The 20,702-nt window shown below is 37.0% G+C and overlaps 1 protein-coding gene across 1 annotated transcript in view; it reads left to right on the top strand.

The window, feature by feature from the left end:
• cntnap2a (contactin associated protein 2a) overlaps window positions 1–19,551 on the top strand; it is a 986,203-nt gene extending 966,652 nt beyond the window's left edge. The window contains exons 22-23 of the mRNA XM_039753312.1: window positions 17,262–17,336; window positions 18,058–19,551. Coding sequence (XP_039609246.1) covers window positions 17,262–17,336; window positions 18,058–18,257 — 275 coding nt within the window. The 3' untranslated portion in view covers window positions 18,258–19,551. The remainder of the gene's footprint in view (window positions 1–17,261; window positions 17,337–18,057) is intronic.
• Window positions 19,552–20,702: the final 1,151 nt, after the last annotated feature.

Here is a 20,702-nt window from a genome sequence, read left to right as displayed (position 1 = left end):
CCCCTTCCTGATTTCTTATTCTTTTGCATGTTTGTCCAAAAAAATGTTTTGATCATCAAAACACATTTAACCATTAATTAAAAATTTTTGGGGCAAAAAAAAATGCAGTTTTTTAAAAGATTTTTTTTATTTAGGGAGAAAAAAAAACCAAAAAACCCCCCCTGGTCCTGTGTTTTAAAAAATAATTGCCCCCGAACCTAATAACTGGGTTGGGCCCCCCTTAGCAGCAATAACTGCAATCAAGGTTTGATAACTTCCCAAAGGGGTCTTTTACAAACCTGGGGGAATTTTTTGGCCCAAATCATCTTTTCAGAATTGTTGTAATTCAGCTTTTTTTTGAGGGGGGTTTTTTAGCATGAACCACCTTTTTTAAAGGGCATGCCAAGCATCCCCAATTGGATTCAGGTCAGGACCCTTTTACCCCCAGGGCCCCCAAAATTTTATTTTGTTTTTTTTCATTATTCAAAGGTGGGTTTTCTGGTGAGTTTTGGGGCATTGTCCTGTTGCAGCACCCCCAAAATCGCTTTTAGCTTGAGTTGGAACAGATGGCGGACATTCTCCTTCAGGATTTTTAGATAACAAAAATTCATGGTTCCATCTTTTCACAGCAAGCCTTCCCGGTCCTGAAGCAACAAAAAAACCCCAGGCCATCACACTACCCACCATATTTTCTTTTGGGATGATGTTTTTTTTTTTGAAATGCTTTTGTTCCCTTTTTAGAAAGGAGGACTTTTCCCCTTTAAAAAAATTCCAACTTTTTTCTCATCAGTCCACAAGGTTTTTCCCCAAAATCTTGGCAATCATTGAAGGTGTTTCTTGGGAAAAATGAGGGGGCGGCCCTAATGTTCTTTTTTTTTTAACAGTGGTTTGCCCTTGGGAAAACTGCCATGCCCGGTTGTTTTTCCCAGTCTCTTTCTTATGGTGGGGTCGTGAACATTGGTTTAATTTAGGCAAGTGAGGCCTGCAGTTCCAAAACGTTTTCCTGGGGTCTTTGGGGGACCTCTCGGGTGAGTTGTCTCTGGGCCTTGGGGAATTTTTTGGGGCGGGCCCCCCTGGGGAAAACTCACCACTGTTTTCCCCGTTTTTGCCATTTGTGGATAATGACTCTCACTGTGGTTGCTGGGCCCAAAGCTTTAGAAATGGCTTTTTAATCTTTACCCGACTGATAGATATATATATATATATATATATATATATATATATATATACCCGCTTGGCAGCGGAGAAGTAGTGTGTTAAAGAAGGAAAGAGAAAGAAAAGGAAACATTTTGAAAATAACGTAACATGATTGTCAATGTAATTGTTTTATCACTGTTATGAGTGTCACTGTGATATATATATATATATAGCAAAATACCCACGATTGCAGCTGATGTCATGTGTTAAAGAAGTTATGAAAAGAAAAGGAAACATTTTAAAAATAATGTAACATGATTGTCAAAGTAATTGTTGTATTTGTGTAGGCCACAAAGTTTTTTCGCCTAGCTGCATCAGAAAATGTACCACAACGTCTGACACGCCTCCTTTTTACTGTTTTCTCACAGCTTGGATTGCTGCTGTCATATATACACACACACACACACACACACACACACACACACACATACATACATACATACATATATATATACATATATACACATACATATCTTCATATCTACATATCTATATACATATCTACATATACACATATATATATATATAAATACCTATCTACATCATATATATACACACATACATACACACACACAAATTATATATATGTGTGTATGTATGTATGTGTGTGTGTGTGTGTGTATATATATATATACATATACACATACATACATATATATACACATATATATACTTGTGTGTATGTTTGTATGTGTCTATATGTGTGTGTATAGCTTTGGTCACTGAGTGCAAGGGAAAAATAATAAAATATAGTCTATAAGTTATTAAACAGTAAAACATTAACGTTTTAAGAAGTACAGGTACATTGAGCCCTACTGGAGTGGTTACGGGTAAACTACATTTTAAAGACTGTGTAACACAACAGGTAAGTAACTAACAGCAGCTAAAATATATATGGATCATCTCTCGGTAGTAGATCCCTTTGAAAGGCGCTACACGACGGCTGTGGTATAGAAATTACATTTTCTATGTGAACGTTCAAATTTGTGCCTCTGGTAATGTGCCTTACCGGCATTTAAAGAAAATTAGTTTTGTGTCCTCTGCACTGTTAAGAGAGAAAGGCTTTGGTTTGGGATAAAAGGTGTAAAGAAAGGAAAGTTGCCTTTTTCTTTTATATAGTATAGAGAGATTGAATGGGAGGGGAGATGATGACGTGACTCCCCCACCCTTTAACTGTCAATCCCCCACAAACACAGTCTCGGAATTTGTATAAGCACACCCTTCACCTACAATTTTAACTTAGTTACAAAGTAATCAAAACTCTCGTTTATATCCTGCGTCCTCTCATTAAACTTGTATCCCGCATTACCTGTGGGCATGTGAAACGCCAGCGGTAGCCTGTCTATGAACTTAATTTAAAGTTTAGGTTTACACCTTTCTTTCTTTCCGAGGCAGCAACACTCATGAATATGGTAGTATATGTCACTGCCGCTTCTTATTGTTTTTCGCCTGCCTTCTCAATTATATAATGCATGTTTTCTTAAGCGCTTTTTGGAGGTCTTCCTGATTTTCTACGCACTGCGTTGACAATCAGTTCACGTGATTACGATGGCGTGGATGATGTCACACGAAACTCCTCCCCACGTCATTCCAGCTCAACCCATTACAGTTAATGGAGAAAAATACCTTCCAGTTATGACCATTAGGCTTAGAATTTCGAAATGAAACCTGCCCAACTTTTGTAAGTAAGCTGTAAGGAATGAGCCTGCCAAATTTCAGCCTTCTACCTACACGGGAAGTTGGAGAATTAGTGATGAGTCAGTGAGTGAGTAAGTGAGTGAGTGAGGGCTTTGCCTTTTATTATTATAGATATATATAATATGTATATATATATATGTATATATATATATATGTATATATACACTGCTCACAAAAATTAAAGGAACACTTTAAAGAAACACATTAGATACATCAGATCTCAATATGAAGTTGGATATCTATACAAATAACGACAGGGCAATGTCTTAGGAACAAAAGGATGCCAAGTCTTTTAATGGAAATAAAAGTTTTCTGCCTACAGAGGGCTCAATTGTGTAGACACCCTAAAATCAGAGTGAAATGAAGATGTGGCAGGCTAGTCCATTTTTTTCAAAAACTTAATTTCTGCTACTCAAAATGCTTTTCAGTATCTTGTGTGGCCCCCACGAGCTTGTTTGCATGCTTGACAACGTCGGGCATGCTCCTAATGAGACGACGGATGGTGTCTTGTGGCATTTCCTCCCAGATCTGTATGAGGGCATCCCTGAGCTGTTGTACAGTCTGAGGAGCAACCTGGCGGCGCCTAATGGACCGAAACATAATGTTCCACAGATGTTCTATTGGGTTTAAGTCAGGGGATCGTGAAGGCCATTCAATTGTTTCAATTCCTTCATCCTCCAGGTACTGCCTGCATACTCTTGCCACATGAGGCCGGGCATTGTCGTGCATTAGGAGGAAACCAGGACCTACTGCACCAGCGTAGGGTCTGACAATGGGTCCAAGGATTTCATCCTGATACCTAATGGCAGTCAAGATGCCGTTGTCTAGCCTGTAGAGGTCTGTGAGTCGCTCCATGGATATGCCTCCAAGATCATCATTGACCCACCACCAAACCAGTCATGCTAAACGATGTTACAGGCAGCATAATATTCTCCACGGCTTCTCCTGACCCTTTCGCGTCTTTCACATATACTCAGGGTGAACCTGCTCTCATCTGTGAAAAGCACAGGACGCCAGTGGTAGACCTGCCAATTCTGGTATTCTATGGCAAATGCCAATTGAGCTCCCCGGTGCTATGCAGTGAGCACAGGGCGCAGTAGACATTTGGGCCCTCAGGCAACCCTCATAAAGTCTGTTTCTGATTGTTAGGTCAGAGACATTCACACCAGTGGCCTGCTGGAGGTCATTTTGTAGGGCTCTGGCAGTGCTCATCCTGTTCCTCCTTGCCCAAAGGAGCAGATACTGGTCCTGCTGATGGGTTATGGACCTTCTATGGCCCTCTCCAGCTCTCCTAGAGTAACTGCTTGTCTCCTAGAATCTCCTCCATGCCCTTGAGACTGTGCAGGGAGACACAGTAAACCTTCTGGCAATGACACGTATTGATGTGCCATCCTGGAGAAGTTGGACTACCTGTGCAACTCTGTAGGGTCCAGGTATCTCGTGCTACCAGTAGTGACACTGACTGTACCCAAATGCAAAACTAGTGAAGAAACAGTCAGAAAAGATGAGGAGGGAAAAATGTCAGTGGCCTCCACCTGTTAAACCATTCTTGTTTTGGGGGTCATCTCATTGTTGCCCCTCTAGTGCATCTGTTGTTAATTTCATTAACACCACAGCAGCTGAAACTGATTAACAACCCCTCTGCTACTTAACTGATTAATATCCCAAGTTTCATTGACTTGATGCTATACCTGATTAAAAAGTGTTCCTTTAATTGACAGCATATATATATATATATATATATATATATATATATATATATATATATATATATATATATATATATATATTTATATGTATAATATGTATATATATATGTGTATATATATATATGTGTATATATATATATATATATATATATATATATATATATATATATATATATATATATATATATATATGTATATATATATGTGTGTATATATATATACTATAAAATACCAGCTTTGCAGAGAGAAGTAGTGTGTTAAAGAAGCAATGAAAAGAAAAGGAAACATTTTGAAAATAACGTAACCTGATTGTCAATGTAATTGTTTTGTCACTGTTGTGAGTGATGAGTGTTGTTGAGATATATATATATATATATATATATATATATATATATATTTACACACACACACATAAACATATATACATATCTATACATATACACATATATACACACACAGCTATTTCGTATCAGTGCAATACGCTGTTTGTTAAAACGGTTGACTCCCGCTCTTACGTGCAATAACAAATCAAATCATTCAGTTGTCTTTGCTCATATGTCATTTTAGAGCTGGACGCCTGGCATCTTTTTTTGGCCACAAGTTCGTTTCTGTTTGGTGTGAGGTTCTGTGTTGTGGAGATTCTCAGGATGGATTGCAGCTACTCATCAGTGAGGCGACTCCTGTGTGCTGTTTTGTTAGTCTTTATCACTGAGAAGAGCTTCTCACACAGATATGTGCTACCAAACATGCACAAGGTTCGAGCCGCATGTAGAAGGACTTTTTTTGTTCTTCAAAGTCACCAAAGCGCCGTGCAAACTCAGTGCGCAATAACTCTAGTAAGCGGTAAGCGTTCGGCAAGGCAGCTGAAGCGCTGCATTATGGGATCTGTAGTTTATTGTGTTACCAGCGCTTCATATATCCGGGCTTTAATAACAATAATACAGTATATAAAATGATCTATGGGCGGTTATAATTACACGCCGGGCCGGATGTGGCCCTCGGCCCTTGAGTTTGACACATATGGACTAAATAGAACTTGAAAAGATATATTTTTTCAAATGTGATCGCTAATTCAGATAGAGTTGACGCCAAGACTACAGCCTGCATGCCTCAATGAGTCATCCTCCCTCGCTCTTACTTTTTACCGTTCATCTAATGAATACACTGAGTATGGCTTTACCAAAACAATCATTGTTGGCGAATAAAGTATCCATTATTCGAGTATGTACAGCGGGATATATATATACATATATATATACCCGCGTATCGCAGCGGAGAAGTAGTCAATATACAGTATTTGTTTTGTGAGTGTTACTGAGTGTTGCTGTCATCAAGGATTTGATTATCATTATTTCTTTCAATCAGGTTCGTATTTGTAGGATGTGTTGTGTTCAAGTTACATTCCGTGTTTGTCAATCGTTGTAAAGATGACAGGTTTCATTCATCGATTCGCTTCTTACTGCATCAATAAACAGCTCGTCTTCTTCTTTATCTGAGACCTGACACACTGCATGCACGGGTTTTTACACTGTCTTCCTTTAGCGGGACATTGACTTTTTCCACCGTGTGCTTTGTTTCCACAGTAGCTGCATTTATGAATATGCTTATCAGACTCTTCATATTTTTTGCTGCCTTTTCAATTGTGTAATTCGGTTTTGTTCAGCTCTTTTGGAACTGTTGCTTTTAGCTGTGCACTGGGTCAGTTCACGGAGCGCTCGGTGTACATGCATCGAAGTTTCCCAGCTGTGCTGGTGCCATCTCGTGCTATGTCCATGGCTGTATTTAATGTTACCTTAGTCCTGGCACTTAAAACTTTCTCTCGCAGTTTCGCTGAGTTTGTACCAAACACCACCCTGACCATCTCATCTTCCTCTGCATAAGCACAGTCCTTAACCCGTGAATATTTAGTGGGAGTTTGCTATTGGATTGCCGCTGACGGACGGCCTTATATGGGCAGGCACTAAATTACAAACGCCAGCAGCAGCCTGTCTATGAACTTAATTTAAAGTGTAGGTTTACATCGTGCTTTGTTTCCGAAGTAGCAGAAGTCATGAATATGGTTGTATATGTCACTCGCTCGCTTCTTATTGTTTCGCTGCCTTCTCAATTATATAATGCATGTTTTCTTCAGCGCTTTTTTTAGGTCTTCCTGGTTTTCTATGTACTGCGTGATTACGCGGGAGGCGTGATGATGTCACACTAAACTCCGCCCCACGGCGTTGAAGCTCATCTCCATTACACTAAATGGAGAAAACTGCTTCCAGTTATGACCATTACGCGTAGAATTTCGATATAAAACCTGCCCAACTTTTGTAAGGAAGCTGTAAGGAATGAACCTGCCAAATTTCAGCCTTCCACCCACACGGGAAGTTGGAGAATTAGTGATGAGTCAGTGAGTGAGTGAGTGAGTGAGTGAGTGAGTGAGTGAGTGAGTGAGTGAGTGAGGGCTTTGCCTTTTATTAGTATAGATATGTGTGTGTATATATATATATATATATATATATATGTGTATATGTATGTGTATATATATGTATATATATATGTATGTGTATATATATGTATATATATATATATGTATGTGTATATATATGTATATATATGTATGTGTATATATATGTATATATATGTATGTGTATATATATGTATATATATGTATATGTATATATATGTATACATATATATATGTATGTATATATATATATGTATATATATGTATATATATATGTGTATATATATGTATATATGTATGTGTGTATGTATATATGTGTGTGTATATATATATATATATATATATATATATATATATATACACATATCATGTTACTTTTTAATCTTCTTTTGCTTAAACTGTATAGGCTCAGCTCTTTTAACAATAGAATTACCAGAGCCTACTAAAAAACTTGTAGATCCCTCCCACCTTAAATCGCTTCTCACCTCTCCGTCGGTGTCTTTTGTCCTTTAAATGTGTTGATAAGCAGCAAGCAGTCTGCTATCACATCCCCCACCAGCGCACAGTTTTCTCAGCTCAAGTCTGTTTACCTGCGTGTCAGTTGCTTGGAGTTGTATAGAGTAAGAAGTCAAGCAAAATGACACCTTTTATAAATACTATATCGTTATTTGGAACACATGCATTTCATGTGTGTTTCTTGTCTACAACGATCTATGTAAACACATCGTTAAAAAAGAAACGTTTTTTATGTTTTAGTAATAATTGACAAAATGTAGACATTAAGTTTATAATGTGTGAAGCCTGAAGTCCAAATATCAAAGAAACACTTTCACAAAAGGTACAGATATAACAGAACAAGTGCGTTTTTATTCAAAAATATAACTGCAGAAAAATAACGTGTTAGGGTGCGATATTGACATACATTTATTACGACTGCTTTGGTGGCACAACAGTATCAGCTGTTGACTGGTAATCAAAACTTCATGGGTTTGATCCCCGACGAGTCTGTTTTGAGAAGTGAGCTGTTTTTATTCTTACTATTTTAGAAAAAAAACATACATTTGATTTCAGTTTGTAACAGCCGGTGTAAATGTATGATACTTGTAAAGGTTAGCTTTGTTTTTTTTATTCAGTTTCATTCTGTCAGTCTCCCCCCACCTTCTGACACTGCTGTTTTCACATAAAGACACACTATAGCTCTGCACTCTGTAGGAAGTAAGCAAATAAATCCAAATAAATAATATTCAATCTGGCTTTTATGTAAGTAACATATAAATGTTGATGTACAAGTATAACAAAACAAGACTGTAACCGAAGAAAAAAGAAAGTCGCAAGTACACTGCAGAGCTTCCTGTGTTTGAGCGACACGGGCATACTCAAAAAATACATGTGTAATGCCACGAAAAGTGCACGCAGACACTTCAGTTCGCAAGCATTGGTATGAGAATGCAGTCAGACTTTTTAGGGTAGTTTCATTCTCTCAGTCGCGTTCACGATCTTACCCTATGTCCCCCCCCGCTCCAATAGGAAGTAAGTAAATAAACCAAGGTAAATAAGTAAATAACATTCAATCTGGCTCTTATATAGAAAATACGGCGATGGGAGCTTCCACCTGCAGCTATAGACTCTTCAGTTCGCAAGCAACTCTGCACACTAGTGTTTACATCTGGACGGTGTATGTGCCCTAAAAAGAAATTGACTGCATTCTTGTACCAATGCTTGCGAACTGAAGTGTCTGCGTGCACTTTTCATGGCATTACACATGTATTTTTTGAGCATGCCCGTGTCGCTCAAACACAGGAAGCTCTGCACTGCACTTGTGACTTTCTTTTTTCTTCAGTTATATAGTCTTGAATAAAAGTGCACTTGTTTTGTTATACTTTTATACATCAACATTTATATGTTACTTACCTAAAAGCCAGATCAAATGTTATTTATTTGTATTTATTTACTACTTCCTATATAGTGCAGAGCTATGGTGTGTCTTTATGTTAAAACAGCACTGTCATATGAGAGGGGGGGGTAGGGTAGGATCGTGAACGCGACTAAGAGAATGAAACAAAAAAAAACCAAAACAAAGCTAACCTTTTTAAGTATCATATATTTACACCGTCTGTTATAGACTGAAATCAACTGTATGTTTTTATTCTAAAATGGTAAGAATAAAAGCAGCTCACTTCTCAAAATGAACACGTTGGGGATCAAACCCGTGAAGTTTTGATTACCAGTCAACAGTTGATACCGTTGCGCCACCAAAGCAGTTGTAGTAAATGTGTGTCAATGTCACACACTAACGCATGTTGTTTTTCTGCAGTTATATTTTTGAATAAAAATGCACTTGTCCTGTTATATTTGTACCTTTTGTGAAAGTGTTTCTTTGATATTTGGACTTCAGGCTTCACACATTATAAACTTCATGTCTACATTTTGTCAATTATTATAAAAATGAAAAATGTTTCTTAATGATGTGTTTACATAGATCATTGTAGACACGGAACACACATGAAATGCATGTGTTCCAAATAACTACAGTATATAGTATTTATAAAAGGTGTCATTTTGCTTGACTTCTCACTCTATACAACTCCAAGCAACTGATATGCAAGTAAACAGACTTGAGCTGAGAAAATTGCTCGCCGGTGGGGGATGTGATAGCAGACTGCTTGCTGCTTATCAACACATTTAAAGGACAAAATACGCTGACGGAGAGGTGAGAAGCGATTTAAGATGGGACGGATCTATGAGTTTTTTCGTAGGCTCTGGTAATTCTAGTGTTAATCTTTCCTCATAATTCAACCCCTGTTGGCCTGGAATCAGCCTAGTTGCTCTTCTTTGGACTTTTTCTAGTGCTGCTATGTCCTTTTTGTAGCCTGGAGACCAAAACTGCACACAGCACTCCAGATGAGGCCTCATCAGTGCATTATAAACCTTGAGCATAACCTCCTTGGACTTGTACTCCACACACCATGCTATATTATAACATTCTGTTTGCCTTCTTAATGGCTTCTGAACACTGTCAAGAAGTCGATAGCTTAGAGTCCACTACAACTCCTAAATCCTTCTCATAAGGTATGCTCTCGATTTTCCAATCGCCCATTGTGTATTCAAACCTAACATTTTTATTTTCTATGTGTAATACTTTACTGACATTAAATTTCATCTGCCACAAATCTGCCCAAGCCTGTATGCTACCCAAGTCCTTCTGTAATGATATATTACAGATTCCAAATTATCTGCTAATCCACCTATCTTTGGTATCATTAGCAAAATGAACCAGCTTGTTACTTATATTCCTATCTAAATCATTTATAAGTATTAAAAATAGCAGCGGCCCTAGTACTGACCCCTGTGGAACACCACTCTTAACATCAGCCAATTCTGATGATGTTCCTCGCACCATCACTCTCTGCTTTCTGTGTCTGAGCCAATTCTGCACCAATCTAAAAACATCACCCTGAACTCCCACTTCTTTTAGTTTGATGCCCAACCTCTCATGTGGGACCTTATTAAATGCTTTCTGAAAGTCATGATAAATAATATCATAAGCTCCACTTTGATCATATCTTTTTGTTGCCTTCTCATAGAATTCCAGCATGTTAGCAAAACACGACCTCCCTCTTCTAAACCCATGCTGACTGTTCCTAATAACTCCTGTCCTTGCCAGGTGTTGCTCAATCTTATCCTTAATAATTCCTTCCATTAATTTTCCTGTGATGCATGTTAAGCTTACTGGCCTATAGTTGCTTGGATCTGCCCTGTCACCCTTTTTATATAATGGCATGATATTTGCCATTTTGCAGTCCTTCAGAATCTCTCCAGTGCGCAGTAACCCTCAAAATATGTGTGAAGGGTTTATGTATGTACTCACTAGCCTCCTTAAGAACTCGAGGGTAAATATTATGTGGTCCTGGTGATCTGTTTGATTTCAGCCTATAATCTGAGCAGTACTTCTCCCTCTACAATTTCCAATTCCCTCAGTAACTCCTTAGTAGTCCTGTTTACCTCTGGGAGGTTATCCACTTGCTCACTTGTGAAGACCCCAGAAAAATGTAAGTTTTGGGCATTCTGCAGTTTCATTGTCTGCATCTTTTAATTCTCCTTTACTATTTCTGATGCACTTCACCTTTTCCTTGACTGTTCTTTTACTACTAAAATACTCTTTTAGGGTCTTATTTCATCTTATCTGCTATATTCCTCTCCAACTGTCTTTTAGCCTCTCTGATATTCTTAATGGTCATCTCATGTTCTCATATTCAGTACGATTCACTTCGCAGTCATTAGTCTTATATGCCTTATAAAGCAGTTTTTCCTTTGCAATTTCTTTTTTAAATCTTTATTAATCCACTGTGGAGTTTTTTTAAATTTCCTATTAATTCCAAATTTAGGTATGTATCTGTCCTGCATTAAATGTAAAACATTTTTAAACCTGTTCCAATGCTCTTCGACTGTCTCCACACTTAAAAGCTTATCCCAGTGTACCCCCATTAGACTTTGTTGCATCTGTTCAAAATTTGCCCTACCTAAGTTCAGCTTAACAATTTCAGTCTTTGCATCTGCACTCTTACAAAACACTAAGAACTGTATTATATCATGGTCAATTGACCCTAGAGGTTCAATCACCTCTACACCCTCAATTCTATCCTGATTATTACAAAATGCTAAATCCAGATGGGCTTCACCCTGTGTTGGTGCTTTAACAAGCTGTGCTAAAAAACAGTCACAGATTACTTCTAAACACTCCTGCTCTTGTGCTCCATCTCCAAGGTTATCCCAGTTGATATTTGGATAATTAAAATCCCCCATGACTATAATGGGTCCTAGACTTTCTGACTGTCAGGAATGGTAATAGGATTTCAGCCACCATTATCACAAAACAGGCACCCCACAGGCATGCGTCCTCAGCCCCATCCTCTACACCCTGTTCACCCACGACTGTGTTGCCTCCCACAAAGATAACATCATCCTAAAGTTCGCAGACGACACCGCAGTGATAGGACACATCACTGGTGGGGATGAGGCGGCCTTTAGGAGGGAGGTGAACAGTCTGCCATCATGGTGTGAGGACAACAACCTCACCCTAAAAACAGACCAGATGAAGGAGATGATAGTGGACATGAGGAAGGAGAGGAGACCTCACCAGCCACTGTTCATCTGAGGGCTTGAAGTAGAGAGGGTGAGCAGAATTAAATACCTGGGCATCTACATCAGTGAGAACCTCACTTGGGCACTTAACACCACATAGCTGGTCAAGAGGGCTCAACAGCGGCTGTACTTTCTGAGAAGGCTGAGGAATGCTTTGGTATGCCGACAAAGATCCTCTGCAACTTTTACAGCTGCATTGTTGAGAGCATCTTGACCAGCTGTACGGCAACACTACTGCAATGGACTGCAGACGCCTGCAGAGAGTGGTAAAGACTGCTGAGAAGATCACCAGGACCACACTGCCCTCTCTGCAGAGCATCTACAACTGCAGAATCCACAGGAGAACTGCCTTGATCCTCAGTGACCCCACCCCACCCCCAACACGAACTGTTCACATTTCTGCCCTCAGGCAGAAGGTATGGAAGTATGACTTCCAGGCTAAAGAACTCTTTCTTTCCCAAGGCCATTAGACTCCTAAATAACTGACTGGAGTTTATAACCATGGTTCACCTCATTCTATTTACCTTACACAACTGTACTTGACTTGTCCTTCACACACCTACCTGCACAATTACACTTTATATTTCAATTCTGTTCTTATACTTTTTGTTACTGTTACTTATTATCTATCTGCTACTTATCATTTATGTTTATCTTTATACGTTAGTTTGTCATTTGGAGTGGACAGCAAAGAAAGAATAAAAAGATGTGTGTTGAAGCTACTGTCTCAATAGGGTGGTCTATAAGACACTCCTAAAATAAGGCCTTTTTCCCTAATATTTTCCAGGTGAATCCACATGTCCTCACTAAGATGGGGCTCATCATCCAAATGAAGATGACTCACACATTAATTCTGTTTGGCATAAACGGCATATCCTTCCTAAAAATGTGTATCCCTCTGTTACACTCATCCCCATCTTTGTTATTTAGCCAGGTTTCCGTTATTGCTGTAATATCTTAATTATGCTCTGCTACATACAGCTCAAACTCACGTACCATATTTTTGATACTTCTTTTTTAAGGCAAGCTATTTTTAACGTGTTACTCCTTCTAGATTTAAATGTTGGCTTAGAATGTACATTACTACACATTTTTATTTCTACACCATTGTTTGTTCCTACATGCATAGATCAAAACCTGGCCTGTCCTAAACTCCATGCCTCCCCATTCTCTAGTTTAAACAATCCTCTTAGCCTCCCCAGTACACTGATACAACAACCTGGATTAGATTACTAGTGTCATTAAACAACAAGGCAGTTTAACTGAGACATTACCCATACTTTATTTTAATTTAAACGTATGTTTATTTACAGAGAAACATATGCCCAAATGCTAGATACAATAAATAAGTAAAATTTATTTTCTCAGATAGGCATGACAAAGTGCTGTACAATAAAATAAAAGAACAAAGAAGTTATAATAAAAATAAAATAAAGTAAAAATATACTAACAAAAGCTTGTATTTAAACTTTAAACCAATTGCACTGATCTCAGAGCAGGAGGAAGACTGTTCCACAGTCTGTGATCAAGAGATTGAAATGCACAATCCCCATGCAGCTTCAAGCTGGAGCTAGGGACAGAAACAACAACAACAACATTTATTTATATAGCACATTTTCATACAAACAGTAGCTCAAAGTGCTTTACATATTAAAGAATAGAAAAATGAAAGACACAATTATAAAACAAAATAAATCAACATTAACATCGAATAAGAGTAAGGTTCAATGGCCAGGGGGGACAGAAAAAACAAAAAAACTCCAGATGGCTGGAGAAAAAATAAAGGAGTGCATTACAGTAATCTAGTCGACTGAAAACAAACGCGTGAACTAATTTCTCAGCATCTTTCAGTGATATAAGCAGTCTAACTTTACTTATGTTTCTTAAGTGAAAAAATGCTGTCCTAATGATCTGATTAATATGTGATTTAAAATTCAGATTACAGTCAACAATCACCCTAAGCTTTTACCTCCGTCTTGACTTTTAATCCTAATGTATCCAGTTTATTTCTAATAGCCTCATTGTATCCATTATTGCTGATCACTAAAATTTCAGTTTTCTCTTTATTTAACTTGAGAAAATTACTATTCATCCATTCTGAGATACTAGTCAGACATTCTGTTAGTGAATCAATAGAATCAGGGTCATCAGGAGCTATTGATAAGTACAGCTGTGTGTCATCAGCATAGCTGTGGTAGCTCACGTTGTGCCCTGAGATAATCTGACCTAACGGAAGCATGTAGATTGAGAATAACAGCGGACCCAGGATAGAGCCTTGTGGAACACCATATCGGATATCATGTGTCTTCGAGTTGTAATTCCCACAACTAACAAAAAATGTTCTCCCTGTCAGGTAGGATTCAAACCAATTTAAGACACTGCCAGAGAGGCCCGCCCATTGACTAAGGCGATTTCTAAGAATGTTGTGATCAATGGTGTCAAATGCAGCACTCAGATCTAAGAGGATGAGAACAGATAAATGGCCTCTGTCTGCATTTACCCGCAAGTCATTTACTACTTTAATGAGTGCAGTTTCTGTGCTGTGATTTGCTCTAAAACCCGGCTGAAATTTATCAAGAATAGCATGTTTATTTAGGTGGTCATTTAACTGCATAATGACTGCCTTCTCCAGAACTTTACTTAAGAAAGGCAGGTTAGAGATTGGTCTAAAATTTTCAAGAGCTGAGGGGTTGAGATTATGTTTCTTAAGTAGGGGTTTAACTACAGCAGTCTTAAGACAGTCTGGGAAGACCCCAGTATCTAGTGATGAATTTACTATGTCCAGAACATTATCAATTAGCACGCCTGATACTTTTTTGAAAAATCTTGTTGGTATCGGGTCAAGGACGCAGGTGGAGGGTTTTAATTGAGAGATTATTTTCTTTAAATCAGGTAAATCTATCCTAGTGAAAGAGTTTAATTTGTTTATAACAGGATGCTGGGGTTTAGGAGGATCCTTAGTGTTGGAGGGATATACTATGTTATTTCTAATATCATTAATTTTTTGATTGAAAAATACAGCACGGCCTCATAGGTTTCACTGGAAGCACTTAGGAGACATTCCTTTGAGCTACCTGGGTTTAGTAGGCGATCAATTGTTGAAAATAAGACTCTCTGGGATTACTAGCATTGTTATTTATAATCTTGGAGAAATAGCAAGAAGGCCATGTGGAGTTTACATTTTCTCCCAGTGTCTGCGTGGGTTTCCTCCAGGTGCTCCGGTTTCCTCCCACAGTCCAAAGACATGTAGGTTAGGTGCATTGGCGATTCTACATTGTCCCTAGTGTGCGCCCTGTGGTGGCACCCTTCCCGGGGTTTGTTTCCTGCCTTGCACCCTGTGTTGGCTGGGATTGACTCCAGCAGACCCCCGTGACCCTGTAGTTAGGATATAGCTGGTTGAATAATGGATAAATGGGCATACATTCTCAAATGGGGACAGGTCATAACTGCAGGCTGGCTAGTTGAGCACCCACACCCTCTTTTCTATGCAGTCATGATTTTGTAATAGGTGCACAATGTGGTTTTGCATTGTTTTGCTGAAATATGTATGTTTCAGCATTAATAGTTCCTTTGCAGAAATGTAAGTTATCCTTGCCCAGAGCACTGACACAATCTACTATCACTGCTTCTCATGTCTGGACATGTATCTGCTAACAGTCTGAATATGTTCCTTTTCTTTTTAAAAATAATGACACAATGTGCATTTCTTCCAAAAAGACCAGAAACATTGATTCATCTAGGAACAATGTATCTTTCCACTGTGTGTTGTTATCCCAGGTAACCGCCAAGCCCAGAAAAATCAATAATGCTACTGGACACTGTTAATATGCAGCTTCCTTTATGCACAGTACAGTTGTAACCTGCATTAGTGGATGTAACTAAGCATTGTCTACTTGATAAAGATTTGCTAAATAGTAAATAGTAATAATATAGCCCATGTAGTTATATCACTTACTGATGAATGACTGGTGTTGATTCAGGGCTCTCTGATGGATCGGAGATCATGGGCAGTCATCTTAAGTTTGTACCCTTGTCATTTACGCATTAAAATTTCTCTAGATTCATTGAATCCTTTAATAATAGTATGCACTGTTGAGGGTAAAATACCCAAATCCCTTCTAATCTGTCTTTGTGAAACATTGTTTTTAAACTTCAGAATGATTTCTCATGCATTTTCTTATCCATCTTTGCCCCTTAATGACAAGGCCTCTGCTGGATGCAGTTTTTATACCAAAACAAAATTACAACACCATCCGTTTCTACTCACATCATTACTTTCATCTTTTAAATCATTATTGGCCCTAAACTGCCCCATCCCAACTTTTTTGGAATCTGTTGCCAGCTATCAATGACAAGAAAGGAAGTATATTTATGAAAAAAATGAAGCTGACCAGACTAAATATTTATCTTGTCTTTATACCCTTTGTAATGGAAAGTGAATTTTGAAATCACTGCTTCTTTTTTATTTGCATCTTTCAAACCATCCAATGATTGACGTGAAACCAAATTACTGGTGGTACATCTTTTATGGCGATACAGTCACATTTGATCAAAGTCGGGGTGGCTGTTGTTCATAGTAAAGCATTTTAACAGTACCCACTGGTGCACTAAGAAAAGGTGCTTGTATTGTATGTTGAAATTAGAATGGTGTCTCCCAGCCCAGTTCAAGCCTTGATACCATCCCTACTTCTTACGAGTTGGTTTTTAAAAGTTGCATCTTATCTATATAATCCTATAATAATTGTAATATAAACACATACAGTATTACATTTTATGAGTCTTTTTAAATAAAATGTGAAAAGGCACATTTTGTTACCCCAGTACAGACATTTATTGATACATTCTTCTGATAGTTCTCTCTTCTTTAGGATTTAGAAGGTTTTTGCAACAACAAAACTCAATCAAACTCAAAATTAATTCAAATTGATTGCAATAAAAGAATGTATGAATCATATTTTATCATTCAAAAAGGTTCCACAGAAACTTTTTCAAACTCTGTTTTAGAGTAGGAGATGTATTATCTATTATTTGTACTTATTCGCATTATTCATAATAAGAATATCTGCTTTGCTCTCATATCTCTTTAGCTAGTCCAGATTTCCCTTTAAATGAAGAACGAGTGATTCCAGATGGAGTGAACCGAAACTCAGCCATTATTGGAGGTAAGAAATGCTAACTGATAGATTTCTCAGGGTTAAGAATTGTTACATAATCTTATTAAAAAGATTACATGACAACATCCATTTTATGAACACAATTTATTATTTTATTTTCCTGTGTGTTTAAGTTTGGGAACCATGTTTTATTTTATTCACCTATTTTTTAACATCCTTTCTTTGCTGATAGATAGATAGATAAACAGATAGACAGACATACACACACCTACATATACACTATGGTCTGAACACAGACCAGAATGACCAAATAGAAAGAAAATTAAAAACAAAGAACAAATATACAGCAGTTTAGCTTTAACTTTTAATTTTTGAGAGAAGTGTCATCAATCATAGAGATAACATAATTAAAGTAATTACAGAAAAGTATTTAGCCACGCAGTTAGTAAACAGAGAGCTCTAATGGCAAGGAAAACGAAAGCAAAGAAATACATAATGCCAAACTGGTGCCTTTATGTTATTTGGTATACTGAAAGTATTTTGCTATTTAGGTTTTACCTTTTTAAAACTATATTGAGGATTAAAAATAATATATCATCTAGTTTTAATATGAACAAAGCATACTACATATATTGAACATTTTAGAGAGTAATTAGGAAACTGTAAAGCCTGCAGCAAGTTGGCCTCCTCTGCTAGTTCATCTGTACTGAGTAGGCCCCATGTTAATGTTCTGTTTGTTTCTTTTTTCGTCTTCTCCTTTTATTTTTAGGGGTTATAGCGGTAGTGATTTTCACTATCCTCTGCACACTGGTATTCCTGATTCGATACATGTTCCGCCACAAGGGAACATACCACACAAATGAAGCCAAGGGTGCAGAATGTGCAGATAACGCTGATGCCGCCATCATGAGCAATGACCCCAACTTCACAGAAACGATTGATGAGAGTAAAAAGGAATGGTTCATCTAATGGAACATTTACAAGACTTGAAGAGGAGTTGAGGAAGGCTGCAAGAAAAAGAAGATTAAACGTCAGCACATCGCTGAAGATCAACCTAAGCAGGAGAAACCCAAGAGTAAAAGAAACTCAAAGTATTGATATTATGCTTGGGAGTTTTGATACTATACCATAAACAATTTGAAAGAACTTGCTTTTTAACCTGAAAGTAAATTTTGTTTGTTAAAAATTGTAGTTCTTTCGTTATTGTTCAGATTTTATGATACATTTACCTGCCAATGTTTAACTGACCAGAATCCTGTTAAGCTTCCAAACATAATATATCAAGTGATACAGGAATAGTGTACACAAAAAATAATGTATGCCAAATGCCCAATGTAAATATTTTTGTTTAATTCATTCTACATGTATAATAATAGAGATTTACATAACAAAAATGACGTTTAGATTGTATTTAAAAGTTTTTGACAGATATTACAAAATGGGAAAGAATACAGTACTGGCTAACTTGGCCATACTACTTAACAGTCTAACTTTATGAAAATTGTTTTGGAGTTACATTATTCAAATTTTCTTTTGCAAAACATTTAAGTTTACACATGTTGTGTTTCCAAAATTTGTAATTACAAACAAAAAAATCCCTTTCTTTTTCTAATTTGAATTTCCTTTGACACTACACGCAAACATATATATATCTTGCACAATACAGAATGACCTGTTTTGTGTTTTGAATGCCACTGCACACCAAAACAGTTGTGCCACTAAAAGTCAGCAGGTCGGTGGTTTGCTTGTGATGCAGTTGCACCCAAACATCACAAGCAACATAACCGATCACAGAGCTACTTTTCTCTAATCCATGATGTTTGCCAAGGCCTGGGAAATTCATGTAAAGACAAAATGGTTTATCAGGATCATATCCGTTATTAGAATCATCACAACATGCATTTAAATATTCTTACAGTTATTTTCAGTTTGCAGATCAAAGCAGAGACAAATTAGGGAGCATAAATATTAAAAGTATGTAATTAAGAATTTTACTTCAACAGATGTCCAAAGACAGACCTGTGGGGGGACAAAGCAATTGTTTGCAGTGTTCAACTTTTAAGAATAATATTCCCCAGAAATCACATTTTTAATGTTAAAAAATAATAAATTATACTTGTCCAGGCATGAGTTGTACCCCTTGTCATTTTGGGGTGTATTCATTCATGTAAACTATTTTATTCCTTTTTACAAAACTAGGAACTGTTTTAAGGGGCTCTTCTGAACATGGGCAATAATTAAAGGTTTGCATTCTAGATATCAATTATTTATATGTCTTTTATTTCAACAACCTATATTTGTTTTAAATTATGTGTTTTCACTTAATTTTCTGTCTATATGACACAAGTTTAAATTTTCTCAATAAATTAAATGAGTTTTTCCCAGTGGATGGATGACATTATGCCCTGGTGGTAAGTGATTTTAGGGCATATTCTATTTCCCATTTTCAATAATACCTCAGTAATATTTGTCAGATGACATTTGAATAAAGGGATTTGCAAATGATTAACCAAAACAGTGACTGCATGATAATTGGCTATTTCTAGAAGAGATCCAAATAGAGGTGATGTATTTTAATATTAAATATTTAACAAGTTTCCTAGAGTACAATGTAAAGCTCCAAGGTACCATGAGACTCACCTGTTAACAGCACTGAAGGTCTAAATTTTGTAAATATTTACAGTTTTTATATTCTCACTTGTAAATTCTACACAATTCTGAACAGTCAGAATTTAATGCAAGATTTGTTAATTCTGTGTAGGGAAATTGTCTGTTTTGTATACTGTGTGGTAACTATTTTTCCAACATTTTTTTAATAAGATGAATAATAATTGAATTTGTACTTATCATATGTCAATACCTAGTCAGTTTACAATTTTTTAGAATGGAAAATACACATTCTTTGTCAAATCTCTGTAGAGAAACAGGCCCAGTGAACCACTACATCAGGAGTTTTGCAGTGCATTGTCTATAATAGGGTGGGAGTACTTAGTTCAAATTATTATTTACAGCAATGTCAATTTCATTGAGTTGTACTACACCGTTACCAATGCTTGAGACTACTTGTTCTGCCAGTGTCTGCACAAGCTTAGTTACAGGACCCTTGAACTCAATAAATTCTAATAAATACCCACGTAATGAGTACAAATGTAGAATACAGAGGCAGACAGGCAGGGAAGCACATAAAATAATCAGCAAATAAAGGAGGTACAATAATACATAAATATTAATTACAGTTTCACTCCAAACAAAACTATATCTATATACTGTATATATACATATTTATAAATACATACATAAACACGCACATAGATAGATCGATCTATATCTATATCTATATCTCTATATCTCTATATCTATATCTCTATCTATCGATCTATCTATATCTCTATCTATCTCTATCTATCTATCTCT

This window comes from Polypterus senegalus, chromosome 5 (genome assembly GCF_016835505.1).
Source record: "Polypterus senegalus isolate Bchr_013 chromosome 5, ASM1683550v1, whole genome shotgun sequence".
Taxonomy (NCBI): Eukaryota; Metazoa; Chordata; class Cladistia; order Polypteriformes; family Polypteridae; genus Polypterus; species Polypterus senegalus.
This window is presented reverse-complemented; position numbering and strand designations above follow the sequence as displayed.